Source organism: Trichogramma pretiosum, unplaced genomic scaffold, assembly GCF_000599845.2.
Source record: "Trichogramma pretiosum strain Unisexual culture from Peru unplaced genomic scaffold, Tpre_2.0 scaffold49, whole genome shotgun sequence".
Lineage (NCBI taxonomy): Eukaryota > Metazoa > Arthropoda > Insecta > Hymenoptera > Trichogrammatidae > Trichogramma > Trichogramma pretiosum.
In genome coordinates, this window is record NW_019640811.1 from 867,053 (window position 1) to 885,404 (window position 18,352).

The 18,352-nt window shown below is 41.5% G+C and overlaps 1 protein-coding gene across 3 annotated transcripts in view; it reads left to right on the forward strand.

The window, feature by feature from the left end:
- Positions 1-5,954: 5,954 nt before the first annotated feature.
- LOC106655832 (pleckstrin homology domain-containing family G member 5-like) overlaps positions 5,955-18,352 on the forward strand; it is a 115,955-nt gene continuing 103,557 nt past the window's right edge. For 2 of the 3 annotated variants that reach the window (XM_014376398.1, XM_014376400.1), the window contains exons 1-3: positions 5,955-6,260; positions 16,781-17,131; positions 17,691-18,235. In XM_014376398.1, the coding sequence (XP_014231884.1) occupies positions 16,999-17,131; positions 17,691-18,235 (678 nt within the window). In that variant the 5' untranslated portion in view covers positions 5,955-6,260; positions 16,781-16,998. Of the gene's footprint in view, positions 6,261-13,273; positions 13,328-16,780; positions 17,132-17,690; positions 18,236-18,352 lie in introns of those variants that run through there. The other variant, XM_014376399.2, reaches the window with a different exon arrangement.

The following is an 18,352-nucleotide window of genomic DNA, read 5'->3' on the forward strand; positions in this document are numbered from 1 at the left end:
AGGAGAGAGAGAGAGACCCCCATATACATATAACGCACTCGTAAATCTTCGCTAGCGAACACGTCCTGCAGCAGTCGCCCCGTTCGCGTGAATTACGATGAAAAAAACGTCAGAGAGCCCTATAGTATACCTAGACGTCGAGCATATCGAACGACTCAAACCACCTATACCTCGCCTGCAGTGCGCCTGGACTTTGACAATTTTAAGAAGACCTGATATTTCTGCAAAAAAAAAAATTATCACGAACAATGATCAGCAGCAGCGGCAGCAGTGGCAGTGGCAGCAGTTCTGTATATACACAAGCCGAGCGTCTCGCCTTGGAACGAAATCGTTAAATCAAATTTTTCCATTGTTCAGTGTCGAGAGACTGCCCCTGCAGACTCTCTCGCGCCTTGCGGAAACCGAACGTCGCGGTCGGTTGTAGAGAGAGAGATCGATTTTATAGCATGCATGCCTGTGCATACATACACGTGCATATGTACACACTCGCGCGAATCGAACTTGTATACAAATGCGGCCGATACATATTGTGTATACAGTATAGACGCTCGGTCGCGCGCGTGCGGCATTGCTTATATTATACGTATATACACATGCACATACCATAATAGTTGGCCCTGATCCAAGCCAGCGCGAATAATTAACGTCATATGGACGCGTTTAAGCGCTACAGCAGCCAGCCAGACGTGAGATACGCTGCACGATTTTATCGGAGGTGTACGTGTGACATTCCAACCGACAAAACCTCGTGATTTTCATAATCGGGAATTTCGTTTTCTTTTCTTCTTTCTTTTTTTTTCTTTTTTTATTCCGATTTTTCATATTAGGCCGAGAGCGAGACAAAAGTTTTCCGCCGCCGACGCCACAGTCGAGCGGTGCTTATTGGCTACGGCTGCTGCTGCCGCGCTTCACAGTCAAGTGATTTCAGGATCCAAAAGCAGAGTTGAAATATCTGGCAGAAACCGCCGGCTGCTGCTGCTGATGCCGCCGCCACCACTGCATATACATCGGTGTACAGAGTCCCTTATACGCTCTCTTTATATATAGGGAAAACGCGACCGGCGCGTCTAACAGAGCGAAAAACCAAGATTGCATTTTCTCTCATGACCTGGGCCACTGAGGTTTATATATATGAACGATATATTTGTGTCAAAAATTGAAACGAAGGCTTTGCCCCGTTTTATATTAATAACAACGGGGGGATTAATTATGTAGCCTCTTTGTGTACTTATTAGCCCAAGATGTATACTTCGATTGTGTATATAGCAGCGGGGGGAAAAAAAAAGAAGACAAACAACCGCATTTGTTAGTCACCGCGAGCAGTAGCACGACTATTACGCGCTTGTGTGTGTGTGTGTATTGCAAAATATTTATAAATAATACGAAACAGCCTCGAGCTTAAACTTGAAGGTAATTAATTGCGCCCGCGAGCATTGACGTTTTTTGGCGCAAAAATGATCGATGCGATCTCCGCTTCTCCCTTAAATACAATAACAATTTATCAAAGTGGGAAAAATTATTGAAAAATTCGGTGGTTAATCACTGGCTGCTCTGGCAACTGTGTGTGTATATACAGTAACGTGTAGCGGTGCTGCAGTGCGCAGTCATTAATATCGTTTTTCTCGAAACGAGACTCCTCGGAATTGATATAATCGATTTCATTATAATGTATAATTACTTTTTCCTTCCTTTTTTTACGCCGGCAGTATCGATAAATTTGTATTAAAAATAATCTCGGTGCACAAATTTTTGCGCGAATAATCCCTCCGGCAATTGATTGCAATTTACACGTCGACCCTTGAGACCCGTGATGACTCAATTATCGTAATTTTTGATAAGCCAACTATTAAGATTCTTTTATCCGTGTCCCCGTAAAATGCCTGGAGTATAGTATTTTATACGTTTTCAATTGAATTTATATATGTCACCTCTCATCCCTGAAAAAAAACTAAAAAAGGAAAAGTAGAGGAAGAGTCTTAAAATCCAATTTTTTTCACCAGCTGTGTGGTGGAGTGGGGTGTGTGTGTGCAACTTCAAAAGTTGATTCGACCCATTGTCTTGCGCGGTCGCACGTGAAAGGCTCGCCCGCCCCACAGAGAGATGTTATTTCTCTCTTTCCCTCGCCGCCGCTCTATCTCTCACGCGCGCGCATTGAAAGGCTGCAAAGTTCGGAATGGTTTATATGGTAATAGGAGTAGGGCACACACCACTACTGTAGTTAATTAGTCAGGCTGAATTCAAAATATTCTCCTAACAACGGGAATCGTTCGTGGGCTTTGCGTGTGCATAAAATATATATGTATATATCTGCGTTAGAGTGCAGCGAGCGGAACTCACTTTTCCCATTGCTGATCCATCTGAAGAGCTCTGCTCTGCTGCCTTATATATATTGCGCCACCACCGCAAGCTCGGAAATATATAAATGGAGTGGCTCCGTACTCGACGGAATAAATGAAATTAATGACGATGATGAGATTGATTTTTCAATGATAATGTATATAACGATGTTTGATCGATATATATGCTGCGCTCGAGAGCTTCGAGCATCATTCGTAATTATACTATAGATTTATATGTATGCATCGAGTCATCCAACCGTTAATATATTGAAAGCATTTCTGTCGTGAAGCATACACTTTTTTATGTACACATACCTAACACTACGATAGAGAAACTAATGGAAAAAAGTAAAATAGCCGCCCGTGCCTCGAGTAATCGAAATAATGCGCGAGCGAACTTTTTTCGTTCGACTTTTGACAAGTAGCTACTTATACCCCCTGCTTGGAAAACGGCTAATCTAATTGCGCAGAAAACGACACGGCCAATATTTCGCAAATCTTCCAGAAATATGCCGCCGCCGCGGCTCTCTCTCTCTCTCTCTCTCTCTCTTTCGAGTTTCGAATTTCAGATGATAAAAGTTTTTACATCACGTCCTTGTCAAAAAGAGAGCGAGAGAGAAAAAAAATAAATAAAGGAGAAACAAGCAGCAGCGAGCTGGCAATACTTTTGGGATCGAGAGACGCGACACAACGAGTTTTACTTTTCGCTGCTGCTGCTGCTGCTGCTACTGCCTGTGTAACTGCCGAGCACCGGTGCAGCAACTTTTCCCGCGGGACGCTTGTCGTTTTTGTATGTGTGTGTGTGTGTGTGTGTGTCACCATTTGCGCGCGAAAAGAAATTCACGCGCGCTTACATCATGGATACACCTGCAACAAACAACGGCAACGAAAAAATCAACATTAAAATTGACGGATTCAGGTGTACGACGCGTGGCTCGTAGTTTCGTCGTAAAATTTATACAACTCGAGACTTGCCTTCTTCCTTTACACCATATTTATACATAGATAATGCACGCGTTTACAACTGCCATATATAGAACTTTGTGCATAGCGCGTATAAATAGAGGACCGTCGTGAAAAAAAAAACGCGACGCGAACAACGATAGGCCATTACGATCTTGCGCGCAGGAGAACAAATGAAAATGTATATAAAAGCATTTCCAGCTCGTATCGGCTTCTTCCATTATATATATAATATAAAATCCGCGTGAGTAGCAACTGAATACGCAGGGATAAAATTTTTCCTCTCTCACATTCTCTCGTCCTATCGCACGCGCGCGAGGTGCCCAAATCAAACGTTTTAATGCCGATATCTGTTACACAGGCCGAAACTTCTATGCGCACTTGCTGTCGCCTTTGACTTTGTCGTTAAATTATCGCAGCTTCGAAACACGGCTATACGGGAGGTGGAAGGAAGACGGGGAGGGCTAGCGGGAGAAGGGAACTTTATCGTATCTTTGGCCTTCTAATTTCACTCGTTACTAATAGTTTCGTCATCAAATTGCTCTTTGCTCTCGATGTGCGCCGCCGCCCAGGCTGCTCTCTACTATAGATGTGTCTGTGAGTGTGTGTGTGTGTGTGTGTGCAGCAGTTCCGAGTCGAAACTTCGCGCGCTGCAAGAGAAACTCGCTGGCTATGTATACATGGAGTTTAAATGCAACGAAACTTGACGCTTTAATTATTTCCATAAATGCCCTGTTTAATCATACGGAAGTTATGTGTTGAACAGATTTTATGCGACTCCGCGCGCCACGTCCTCCCCCGTTTTATAGTTTGCGCGTATAGATATAACATGCGCTGCGCGCCCTTGACTCCACCCTGAGATTAACGAATGTATACTGCAAGTACGCGAGTCGATATTATATTAATTTTCAAATGAATGAAAAGATGAAAAAAAAAAAAAAAAAAGAATTCAAGCCTCCGACGAAAGAACATTGTCCTCTTCATTATCTCTCTTTTCCTCGTCCACTTCATTTGTAGCGATTCTGCCTACAGCGTAGTTTGCTGAACTGGCACTTTCAAACTTATTGTATTATTTTGAGGCGCTTCGCGCGAGCTTAAAGCCGGTTCATTATTAAAATCCTCTCGAATTTTCATCTCGACCGGGTGCCACTTTTCCTGCCGAAGTATACATTGTTTAAAAAACCTTAATTTTAATACAGATTTAATGTAAAATCAGACATTGAATTTTTTCGTACTTTTACATCAAATCTTCATTGAAAAACAATGCATCGGTGCTGAGGATAAGTACTGAGCCAGTGTGCATCGCTAGATGGCGAATATATTTACCTATAAATCTGCTAGTAGAAATGTGAAGATAATTGTATAAGTTCAAATACAGCTTTGAAAAATACCATCATTTTTGGGACAGTATCCAACGGTCCAAAATATACCTTTTAAAATGTTTTAAAATACCGTTGGTTTATAGCCTTTTTCTTAACTTTTACAAATTTTTTAATGACCTGAAAATTGCCACGAATTAAGACTAAATTCAACCACTTTGAATTCGACAATACTATTTCAAGATTCCACCACGAGATGGCGAGTATGTTTATTTCTGTAAATCTACAAGTGACTAAGTAAAAACATTTGTATAAGTCGCCCAGTTATTTCTAGGATTCACGCTGTATGTAGAACGTTTAATCCTCCGCAACTGTAAAATCATTGTTGTTAATAAATGCGTCGTAGTTTAAATTATTTCGAAGAACAACCTTACAATATATATAATGTTCATGATTTTTATATCTTAAAAAGCTGTTTGTAAAATAAAAAATCGAAAGTGGAGCATCATAAGCCCATAAAATGTTGAAAAAACGTTACATTCCGGATTAGCATATGTCGAGTTCTTACGTGTGTTTTAAATCCTCAAATTGTAGTCTTAGCCAAAAATTTTTTTTGTGCCAAAATAGAAAATCACTGGCTCTAAACTTTCTTTCGTTTTCATTTTTCACGCTTGTTTTCATGTGACGATAAAGGGAAAATCTGAAAATCATTAAACAATACAAAATTTCAACTGAAAATAACTCAATACTGCATTGAAAATTGAATTTACGATCTGCAAAAATCGCCTACTCACGTATAAACGCTTACGATTCTATTTACGAACAATTTTTCCTTCGATTTGTTCATCCGTACCGCATTACAATACGGTTACAAGCGAAACAACGCACACACTGGATTTCCGTGAACAAATGAAGTTGAAAATCACCGCCGCTTGCGCGATCCATTATACATTACATCAGTGCAGCAGCTCTCATTAGCATTCGAGCGTAGAATACTCTCTGCGCTGCAACACAGCAGCAGCAGCAGCAGCAAGTCTGATATATAAGCGAGCACACAGAGAGCAGCGACACGTGCATTTCCTCCCACTTTGCGCAAAATTTTCCCCACCGTTATGTTCGATCGTCGTCGTCGTCGTCGACGTCGTAAGTCTCGCGCATCACGCTCACTTTCACGCATCGTCGTATTATTACCTCCTCCTTCTACTTCTTCTTTTTATTCTTCTTCTTCTTCTTCTTCCTCCGACTACTTCTATATACCTACTACTACTACTGCCTGCTGAGCTCTCGCAGCAGCAGCTCTCTCGCTCTCTCATCGATTCCGATGCCGGTTTTTTTTTCTCGCCGCGCCGCAGGTTTTTCCGCCGCGTCAGTACATTTGCCGAGCTTGTGTGTGTGCGACACGCTCACACGCATCTCTCGAGCTTTTCTCCCCAGTGTCCGTGTGTGTGTGTGTGTATGGAGTTTCTTTCGCTATTTTCTCCGTGTACTTTTTTCTCTCGTTTCTATCTCGCGTATAATTAAATAGCGTTTGATAAATGATTTTGGTGGGCGATGTGCTCGATCGAGAGAGTAGTGTCATCGAGTTGTGCTGTGAAGTTTGCGCGTCGATGTATACACAAGTAGTGTATATCGCAATAGAGTGAGTGTTTTCGCATTGTGCGACAAGTTTTCGGAAAAATCACTGGCAATAACGACAAAGGCTGTAACGTAATCGAGGATCCTTCGATTTATCAAAAAAAAAAAAAAGAGAAAAGAGAAAAAAATTCCCAAAAAATTCACAAAGTATTAACTACCGCGATACGTACTCGTTGTCAAACACGCGCCGTCGTCCGCTTTCGATCGCAAACAAAAACCGCACATATTATACACAAATTCAAATCGCTGACCACTTCGGCAGAAAAATACCATCCGATACGCTTTATTATATTATTATTCTATAAAAGAGCTGCGCGCGATAGTCGCAGTCGTGTGTCGCGCGGCGCTAACTCGACGCACATTGAAGCACATCGCGCGTTGACTCACGCGATCGGAAGTCGAGCGAGACGAAAATAAGCGACGATTTTGCGACGAAGTGAGAACAAAAAGCCAAATAAAAAAAAAACAACAACGGCAACAAATTATCGACGCGATGATTTTATTCGCGCGAATCTCTGTTCGCGCGCGTGTACAATCATCGAAGCTGGTATATATTTACGCTCGACAATGTTTTGTACCTTGCATCATTCATTTTTACGTATATAGTCGAATACGCCAATTAAAAGCCGTCGACTCGCGTCGCGTCGAATAATAATTCAAGCACACAAGGTGAGCTAATGCCCGTGTGTGCGCGTAAAGCACTTGAAAAAAGTTCCACGGCTTCAGAATTATTTGCGTTTGCGTATATACCGTAACGGGCCTTGTGCTTTCACTCGGCATGATTTTTTCGTCGAAATTGTCTCGGTCAAGAGCACTAGCAGCAGCAGCATAGTAGAATAGAGCACGATAGAGCATCATAGAATCGTTACTATATTTGACATATAATATTCAGTCTCTGGCTGGCGTTGCAGTTGGTCCCCCTTGACTATCTTGCGTTGCACCAGACATACGTGCAAAGCACTTGCAACACATTTGACATTTATGACAAGTGATTTATCGAGCGCAGGTAAGCTCGTTACGCAGGCAAACGCGCGTAAGGTCGGATGGCGATAACGATTTTACATTTGTACGTTTCATACGCACTTGTCATGCGTGTTAAACCACTGCGCTTATTATTGTACATATTGTTGTTGTTTTTGTTTTGTTTGACAAACGATCGTAATGATGCGTACGTTAAAAATAATTCCATTAACATTATCTCGCGTTTGCGAAGACAATGTTGAATCTTGGCGTATTCTAGCGCCGTCTATTACGACGATCGTCGGCTCGTTTTACTCGATCCGCACGAGCGAGCGCAGATTTTTCCCGCGCGAATCAATAATCATTCTCGACAAACGAGTCTCTATAGTGAAAAAAAAACTTTATGCGCTTGTCCTTGGTGTACGTGTAGCTCAGCTATAAGAATACTCGACGACAGTAACGACAACGATACGATGACGAAAACGTGATGCAATTCCGTTTGATTGTATTTCGTATGTTTGCCGATACTCGACGTACTTATTACGTTGATTCACGCGGTTTTTGGGAAAATTATTATTTTAGCAAAAATAAAAACGAGTTCCTCGCGGCCTCAATTACCACCTATTATAATATCGAACGACAAAAGACCCGCGAAACGTGCGTGTCATCGCGTCTCGCGCGTAAAACCACTATATAATAGCGATTTTCCCGCGTGCGCGCGCGAAGTTGGCTTTCGAACATAAACGCCTCGAGGCATTTGTATACATGTATAAGATGTCCATCTATATATATATCTGTATGTATACACGCGAAGCTGTGTAAACTTTTATGTAATAATAACGACAAAAGATCTTCTCTCCGTCACTCGAGCGCGACAGAGCTGCTGCCGCTGCTGGACGAATTCATTTGACTGTTGCTACTATTACTACCTACTCCCGAGAGGAAATATTTGCTCTCGTCTCGGGCCTCTTGTGGTCTAGCAGGCAGCGGCAAGTCTGCAAACAGCCGTACTTTTATATAAATGTATGTTGTAGGAATAAGAAAATATGTACATAACGGTCGGAATGATTCGCTTTGATGTTTTATTGCATTTTGAATTATACTGGGCAAATATAAATGAAATCGGACTGCCGAGGCGAGCCTTAATATAAAACCTTCTTTTTTCCCCCGTCATTTCGCTGCGTACGACACTCGACTCGAAGGTCAAGTATACACCTTTTGGTAAATACACAAAGAGTCCGAGCAACGGGAATATTTTGCCAATGTAATATATGAGAATACAAAATGTGTGCGCAGCGACCCACATCTTTGGAAATATAATTGTCGAGGAAAAAGCAGCGATTTTATTAGCTACTTTCTCGCGTGAAAACGATAAGAAACGATCCATCACGCTGCCGCAGAGTCGACACCGTTTATACCGCTGCAGCTCGCGCGTTGCATATTGTGTTTAGCAAGGAAGAGGTATATATATATACAGGAGAGCGATAAAAAATAATTCGCCACGGCAATTTTGCCCTCGCGTATACGTGCTCAGACATATATGCATCGATACGAACGCGCGCGCGCTGCCTAATTGCCGACGAGAAAAATGCCCGCGAAACGCTCGATATCGTACATTATATTGCGAAACGAAAGACGGTGAAAAATACTAATAACGACGACAAACGAAAAAAAAACCACGCAGTCGTGGTACGCCGGGCTATAAAAGATGCGCGCGCGTGCATACACGTATATTATTCGTGACACAGATAGATTAGCTCGCGCGATCCGCGTGCGTGCAACGTTCGGCCGCGAGCAGCGGGTTTATAATATAATTCGCACATCACCGTGTGGCGGAGATTATATACCATTTGAATTATTCGAACACACGTTATGCTCTCGTTTTGGGAAAATTCGGGAAAAAGAAAACATAGATACTCGCTGCCTGACACTCAGTTATTCGATCGGTGGCCCAACTACTCTCTATTAAATGTACCCATATACGACTCGAGCGCGCATCGTTATAACGACTCTATTATTTGACGAGTAATTTTCATTTATAATATTCAGGCCACACACGGACTCGACGATCATCGTTCCGGGGCCGTGTCCGTTTTATTATTATATCGTTATACACCGCGTCGAGGGGTGTGTGGGAGGAGGAGGAGGAGGAGGAGAAGCTAGCCATCGCAATTTTGACGTGCTCGTTATGATATTACGGGCGTCGATTATTTAAAATTCACTAATCACCCGCGCGCGAGTCTACACGTCGATCGATCCGAGTTTATGATATATATTTTTAGCCCACGAGGAGGCGGAATCGTGGTAGGAGGTTTGAAAAGAAAAAAAAACTGTTTTTTTTTTTACGTGCTTATCAAAAAAGCCAGAGGCGCGAGCAGTAGCCCAGTATAGTAGTAACAGTTATAGGGCGCGAGAATCGAGGGGGTGGCTATCGCCACGTCAGATACTGTAACCTACTAATGCCAGAGTCTGCTGTATGTGCTGCACAGCTCGCGAACGAAAAGAGAATTAAAGGAGCTCGTGTCCGCCCCCCTCCTCCCCCACACACACATACGTGGAATTTACGGCTCTAATGCACGCGCGCATACACACGTGCACACAACTGTAGGTATACGTGCGAGTGTCTATAACTAGCTGGTAGTGCCGAAAGTATATATAAAATGGCCCAGCCCCGACGATTCGTGTGCAATAGGGTTTTATATACGTACGTACATATATAGGGTGCAACTGCACATGGTATAGCGCGCGCGCATAATGCCTAGGCAGCTGGTGAGTTATGCCGTGGTAATGGGTGTATAACTCGCTCACTTATACATCTACTTTTTCCTCTTTTTTCTTCCTTTCTATCTCTATCTCTATTCTCCTACTCTCGACTCTTGTATATATACGAGAGAAGTTGGTAGCTCCCTCAAAAAAAAAAAAAAAAAGAGGAAAGAGGGATACTATTATACCTTTTCCTTCTTCTCTATCTTTATACGTGTTATTTTTTTGTACTCTTTTTCTTACCTGCGCGCTCGCAGGATTTCGGAGAAAAAGAGCCGGAAAAAGTTGAGTGAACTTTATGATACCGTTGAATTAAATCGACGTTTATGAATGTGTACGTCGAGTGCTCGGCTCATAAACCTCTCGGCCCCTTCCTCGTGTCTCTCCCTTTTCGTAACTTTTTTAAACTCGCTCGATTCGGGCTCAGTTCGTACACGTATATCTAATGTAATACATATATACGCACGCATTTTCTCGAGTTTATTAATCACTGCAGCAGCAGCAGCGCCGTGCGATATCTTCGTTACGTACACACACACACGAGTATAATTCCTGCCTCGCTCGGCAAAACGATTTTACGACGCGGATCGCGATACAACTCGGCGGCGGTTTATTATATGTTATAGCGTGCGTTGATATACGTACACGAGCCCCCGCGCGCGAGCTTTTAGTCGAACTCGAGTTTCCTCCGCGTGCGTGCCGCACGCGTGCGAGCCTCGTATACGTCGCGGCGCGGTAATAAACGCTGGATTGATCATCATTTTCTTTCCTCTCCCCGCGAGCGTCGCATATAACGCAGAGATCGTCAATGCTAAAATCTTTTGTAAATTATATCGCGCGTGTACGCACGCACTTTTTTTTCTCGTTCCTTATTATCGCGCTTGCGACGAAACGTCTCTTTGTGTTTTATATCAAGCGAATTGTAATTTTTTTGTCTTCTCTTTTTCTTTCCTCTTTCTCGGCATTGTCGCGCGCGCTCGCGAAGTATATAAAGGTAAAAAAGCGCGACGACGAGACAACGCACGCTACATTCTTGCTCACGAGAGAGAGAGAGAGAAAGAGACGAACGGAGAAAAAGAAGAAAAATGCTAAAAATAATATTACGATAAACGATTACGTAAATACCTGTGCGCGCGAAAGAGACGCGCGCGTGCAGTTATGTCAATACAAACGTATGCATGTATATAACGTACATATATATACAAATGCAGTCCGACGAGACATTGCGGCGCGACGTTGGAGGTTTTTCTTTTTCTTTTCTTTTTTCGCCTCTTTTTCCGTTGAAATTGGTCTTTTATATTGGCTCGTCGATTTATCGCCAGCGACTCGTACGATATATAGCGTATACGCGACTGATAACGGCGAGGAGGCCTGGCACACGCCCGGGCAATTCATTGCCGAAATAATTAATATACCGACTCGTTGTACATTCTCAATAGCCTCGGATCTATAAGTAATGAATTGTTTGATATAATCGCCAGAAGACGCTTATTTAACCGTAGCGCGTTACAATCGTATGATAAATGAAATCACGATGATGTCGTTGACTTTGATACATTGTCGCACAAAGTCGACTTCCAACTTGTAATATCTCATTTCGATTCTCTCTGCATAATCGCCACCAGAAAGTGTGCATTTTTCAAATTCGAATTGTGAAAACATCACACAAACCTTCTCGAATATAATTTGAATATTTATGAAATATTATTTATAATTTGACATTTACATTGTCACGTGCGAAATTGATTATGACATCTAGCGGTTAAAACCGAAGAACGTTGCCAATGGGCTGATTGTGGGGTTATTTCGATAGTGTATCGAAAATTACTTCAGTCGAGTACAAATTGATTGAAAGCTTCTAAGATCCGGACTGAATTGATTGACGAAGATGCCTTGCGGATATAGGTTGCGTTCGCTGTTCCAACGGACAAAATATACTTCCGTATAGTGACTTACCGTATCAAAGTTGATCAGAGTCGAGCGATAATTGTTGAACAATATCTCTCCATCATTAGATACACCATTTAATCGAATCGTCAGTTGTAAAGATTTTTTATTAACGATGGTGTCGCATAAATAAAACGACAGAAAGAAATAAAAACAAAAGGTCGAAAGAAATATGGTTGAATGAGAAAGAAATTTTTTCATTTGCAGTCGAAAAAAAGACGGGGTACAGTATAGCGAAAAATCAAATATATTTGTACGACTTACTTGCATAATGTTGAGAACAATTTTTAATTATTTATCATGCATCACATATGCACCGCAAGATTAAAATTTACATTTAATATACAGTCTCTTAAATATATGTTTTAAATGCAACGTCAATATTTATTATCATAAAAATTAATCATACCCGTTGAGTTAAAATTTCTAAAAACGCAATCGATCTTCCTCGATCGAAAATCGGTTCATAATTGTCACATTTTCAATTGTTCGTCGAGGAGAGCTCCTGATTTACGTACTTTTTTCTTCGTTTTAGACGATTTTTTTTTAGACTATGGAGTATCCTGTTCTTTTTCGCTCACTTCTTTAGACTACGGAATTAAGAAAAGTTTTTATTCATTTGGAAGCGGTAGCAAGTTCATAGCTTCGAACACTTTTTTCATCGAAGGCCTTTTCCCATCCATGAGGCCGACTATTACGTCCTTGTTCACCTGGTAATGTTTCTCGTTATTATATTTTTTTATCAAATCCGCGCGTTTTTCTAATACTTCCTCATGTTTCTTCCATTTCTCAAGCGATTTTTTTTTAATTATATGTTCTCTAACCCATTCGTGATAATCTGGCCACAACCTTGGTTCTTCAGTTAAATGTGCTTCTAAAGGGTAGTTCACAGGGAGACCTTTTTTAAAATGTTTTCCCTTGTAGATTACATTGGTTGATCCATTTTGTCGTGTTTTCCTTTTGGAGTCATCTTCTGAAGCCATTTTTGAATTAATACTGATAATCGGGCGACAACCGGTGCTTCGTTTACTTTCAGCGCTCGTTCTGGACTGTTCATCTCTTAGTTCAAATTATGTACACATAAACACATCGTTTGGTACTTATTTGAACGATGTTATTATACAAAGAATGTGGCACGTATACGCAAGAATTGTGATTGACCGAATATTTATGTCAACCTCTATTGACTTTTAAATTTAAACTTGAAGTTCATTATAATAAGTTGATATTCTTGGGAGTAAAAAATTACATTAATAAATTTCTCAGGGAATAATATTTCTTATCAATTCAACTACAAAAAATTTGAGCTCGTTTCATTAACTGCATGGCTCAATTTCTTATTCTGAACGGTGCGTGTAATACTTTTGTTGTATCAAGTGAAAAAAAAACAAAGACAAACCGGTAATTTTTCCTATTATTTACCAAGAAAAAAAAATTACTTTAAAAATTTATTGAATAGTAAGTTAAAAAGTACACTTTTTCTTCAAATGATTTGTGACAACTGTTACACTTGAAGGGTTTGCTACGATTATGTATTCTATTAATGTGACGTTTAAGGATAATTTTTTGTCTAAATGATTTTTGATCTCCCAATCTCCTACTCAAAGGGCTTACTCCGATGATGTACTGTGCTTATATGAGTTTCGTGGTGTTGTTTTGGTCCAAATGATTTGTGACAAATTTCACATTCCAAAGGTTTGTTGCGACCATGAACTGCATTTATGTGACGTTTTAATGTAGCTTTTTTTCTCTAAATGACTTTTGACAAATATTACATTCAAAGGGTTTACTCCGATTATAAACTGCACACATGTGACGCTTGAAGTTACCTTTCACTCCAAATGATTGCGACAAATCTCACATTCAAAGGGTTTGCTCTCATCATATCGTGTTTATGTGAGTTTTGAGGGTACTCTTTTGTCCAAATGATTCAAAACAAATATCACATCCAAAAGGTTTGTTACGATCATGTACTGTACGTGTGTGATTTTTTATGCTAATTTTGTATGTGAATGACTTGTGGCAAATTTTACATTCATATGATCAATGCCCTTATGTGTTGTTTTGTATATGTGTATTTAAACTCACTTCTCCATGCTATGTTTTCTGACACATATGGTACTCGTAAGGTAATTTGCTTTGAGTAGTTTTTTCAACGATTTCAACTTCTTTACACTCATCAAATTGAAATCGGGGATTTACTTGGAATGGACGATTATTATGATAATCTAAATCTTTTTTTATCAAAATCATTAAACTTTTTTCAACCATGTATCTGGTCTGGAATTCATTTTCTATTACTGGTGAATAATTCTGATGTTCAGTTTTGCAGATGATTGTTGATAAAGGCACTCGACATCTATGAATATATCTTCATCCAGCTTTTTCCTTAATGACATAACATCATTCATGTAGTATGCCTAAAATTAAAATGAAGTAATAGCTTTTGATAGTGAAAAATTAGAACATAATTCAAATAATTTAACTTAATGATGATTTATTAAACGGGAATAATTCGAAGTTTTTACCTTCGCAAGAGTCCACTAAATCGAAAATATAATCGTCGTCTTCATCTGGCCGATTATCGTTCAGTTCTTGTTTAACTCTGAAGAATAATCAAATCAAGTTTGATAAAGCAGTTGTTTGAAAAAATATCATGGTACGAATTAAAACTGCTATACCTATTGGTGTCCTCTGTGGTTTCCATAATACTGTCTTAATTTATATTTATTCACTTTAAATTTGCACGATTTTTGCTGAGAAAATATTCAAGTTTATACGCGTCGAGTAGCCAATACTGTACCTTGATTTTACCAATTTGTAAACCCTTGCTTACTCAAGGAAGCAAGGGGACTCTGTGACTGTGATAGCGCCTTAGCGATAATAACACCCTCTACCGTCGACTGGTCATACGCAGTTTTTTTCAGAGATAAATAAAGGGATTCGCATATCATCAAAACTAGATCGAAATTGCAATGAAAATATCATTCTTCCAGACGCACAATTAGAACTGCAGGTGGTAGTAAAAAAGTATAGCAGTCGCATTGATCATATCATAATCATATCTCAAATTTTTAAATTCCTGATATCGCGATCATACACGGTCATGATATGGCACACATCCTGAAAATGAAATAATTTCGTCATCTCTGAGCTATATGATGCTGCCCTGGAGAGCTGGGCAATAAAGTGCACTAAAAGGCGTTGATTTCTTTAAATCTTTCGAAACGATGCTCTTATCTTGATTAATCATTTATTACTTTTAAGTAGGACAACATCTTAATTCATAAGCATTTATTAATGAAAATAGAAATGATGATACTCTTAGTAAAAAGTAATGTGCCAATGCATTGGCAGCCGTTTGCGTGTAATAAAAAAGAAAAACTCGTGGACAAGTTCAAGTGCAGAGTACGCTGGAACGCGAATCATGTACCGAACGTAAAAAAAAAATTATAAAAAGAAAATCCGACCTCATAACTCCTCTCGATAAGAGTTACGAGCTCGGGCGCGCAGGTGTATCAATCGTTGAAAATATCATAACGATAACAACCGCAGCAACTTTTTTATGACGTTCTTAAAAAAAGGAAGGAGAGAGAGAGGCAGGCGGAAGGTAAATTTTATGCGCACCTTGGCGCGCGCGCGCGTGCTCTCGCAACATGTGCCGAATATACTCCCTTTTTATAAAGAATTTTGCCATTCAAAAAAAAAGGAAAAAAAATAGTAGAGCCAGCGCTGCGGTACACATTATTATGGCATTGTGCGTGACGTAAGTCCGGCGGTTCTTATCGAATACGCGTTTGGCGCGATAATTTGCAACGATCGTCGTCGTCGTCGTGCTGTATACACGATTGTATACAAGCTATTTATTCGATTCAGCGCGTTTAAGCCAGAAGCGTACGCGCGCACGACACAAACACGCGTGTACGCTGGGGGGGATCGCGCGTCGATTAATTAAAAATTAGTCAAGACATCGCCGCTCGATATTTTATAATCGATTTCGTTTCGCGTTTTTATTTCCCTTTGTCTCTTTCAGCCATGGCTCGCTCGTTATAACGTACCGCGGAGTTTCATTCTGTACTCTTATTTATTGACTCGGGGGAAAAAAAAGCAATTAAAGCTTCGTTATTACCATTTCGCAACGACGACGACGACAAAAAAAAACACATAAATAATCAAAGCTCGCGAGCGTTAATAGATAACAGAATGCGCGTCGATTATATCTCGCGAATGTACGAAGATACAAACGCCGCGCTTAATGCTGGAAATAAAGCGGGAATCAGTGCCAGCGCGGCTTCGCGGGTTAAGTTTCGAGCTTTCAAAGCGCGCACCACGAGATATACGCGCGCGCGTATAATATAACATGCACATCGTCTCTCTCTCTCTCTCTGCTCAGATCAGTATTACAGGGCTCGGTTGGTTTATGATTTAAATCCCCCCACGCGCGACCGAGCGCACGGCTTGTGTGTGGCTTGTGTGTGTATGTGCAGCAGCGCCAGAAACGCTCTATTATTATTGATGGTAATTAAGATAGATTTCACGTGTAACTGATTAAACGGATCGAGAGGTAAAACTGCGGCGGCGGCAGCGACGCGTCTATGTACAAACGAACAAAAGAGTGAGATAGAGAGCGAGAGACTCGACGTACGTGACAATATACGAATCTTTTCAAGCGTGCATTATAATTATATACTCTCGTTATAAATTTTATCGTGTTGATTTTTTATTTTGGTATACGAAATTAATAATACGTATACGTTGGAAAAATTGTGCGATCGCTGAGATCCTCGATTACGATCGCGTTGCGCGATCGATGAATTAAAACAAAAAATAAAAATTGTTGAATCACGTTAACAGCTCGCATCGACGAAAGAGGAGTTATTAATAATACACGTGGTGGCGTTCCTCGGCAGCGACGCGCGGGCCTCGATGCAGAATCGTGCGCGTGTGCAACCACACAAGTGCCAGTGCGTGAGAAAAAAAAGTGTTTACGAAGCACGAGTGACAAGTCGACGAGTTTTCATCGAGTGCCGTGAAGCTTTTTTGTGAGTGAAGTGAGAGCGTAGCGAGTAGTCATGACGCTCAAGGGCCAGTCCAAGAAAAAGAAGAAAAACAGCCAGGATAAGCGGAGCAGTAGAAATAAAAAAGCAGTGTCCTCGTCCTCGTCGGAGCCGGTCTCGGACGAAGTCTGCACCAGCGAAGATGCAGGTAAGATATCCAATTTTATTTTTAAAAAATTGCTCCACGACTAGAGACCGCGAGACGACGGAATATTTATGCCACGCGCGCGCTCGCATGCGGTGCAGCGCGGAAATGAACGGAACGCAAAAAAAAAACGACCGCTACAGTGGTCTATATAAGTGCGGCGCACGTGGCGGGGGCATGTGGTGCACGGACGGAGCGAAAAAGCTCTCGACGCGGCGATCGTTATCTTGGCGAGTAGCGGACGTTAGAGCGTATACGCATTTTTTTGTGTGTTTATTCGTTTTTGTCCATTTTTTTTTTTTTTTATAACTATAATCGATTTTTTTTGTGCCTCTGACTCGTACACGCCACAGCGTACTGTATAAATGGAGATCGTTTAACCGAGTCTAAAGATTCCGTGCGAGCGCGAGTTTATATTGGTTTATATTCGCAAAAATGCGCGTGCACGTATTATACAATTACGTAAACGATCGCGGCTCTCGCGCATCTCGAACTCGCGCGCGTGAATCTAAAATCAAATCTTCGTACCGTACTACAGCAAACGATCTTTGAAAAATTACAGATTTGGCCGCTGCCGTTGCTGCTGTTGTCGTTAGCGACGCGGAGCCGAAGCAGGAAGAGGGGCAAGAGGAGGAGGAAAACATCAAAGCCGAAGCCGAGGCGCCACCGCCACCGCGTCTCGAGCGCCGTAGCTCGCTGCGCCGCAAGCTCGGAGCGCTGATAAAAGCGAGCGCGGACTTGCCCGCGGCGATCAATCGCGGCCTGCAGCCCATCCGACGGAGCATGAGCTTCGGCAAGGATCTCGACAAGAAGCCGCCGAAGCAGCACAGTGATGGTAGCAGCAGTCACAAAGCCAAAGTCTCAGCGACGTCGTCGTCGTCGTCGTCGTCGTTGCTGTCAGTAGCGCAGCAGCCTCAGCTGCAAGCACAGACGCAGCCACAGCTACAACAACACGCTCATAATAGAGCTCGCTCGATGCTCTGGTATCACAGTCTGAGCTCGTTAGTCGAGCACAATAACGAAGGATTGGCATGCTCCGAGGACTATGACGACGACGCGTCATACGTCTTTTACGAGGACGCGAAAACTGCCGCCACTGAAAAGAATGTAAGACGCGGACTACCACTACTAATTTTTTTTTTTTGGCTCTGCGTTGCAATTATCCGACGAGGGAGCTGGAAGTTTTTTAGGGCAACGCGATTTAATGAAGATGCGATCGCGTTT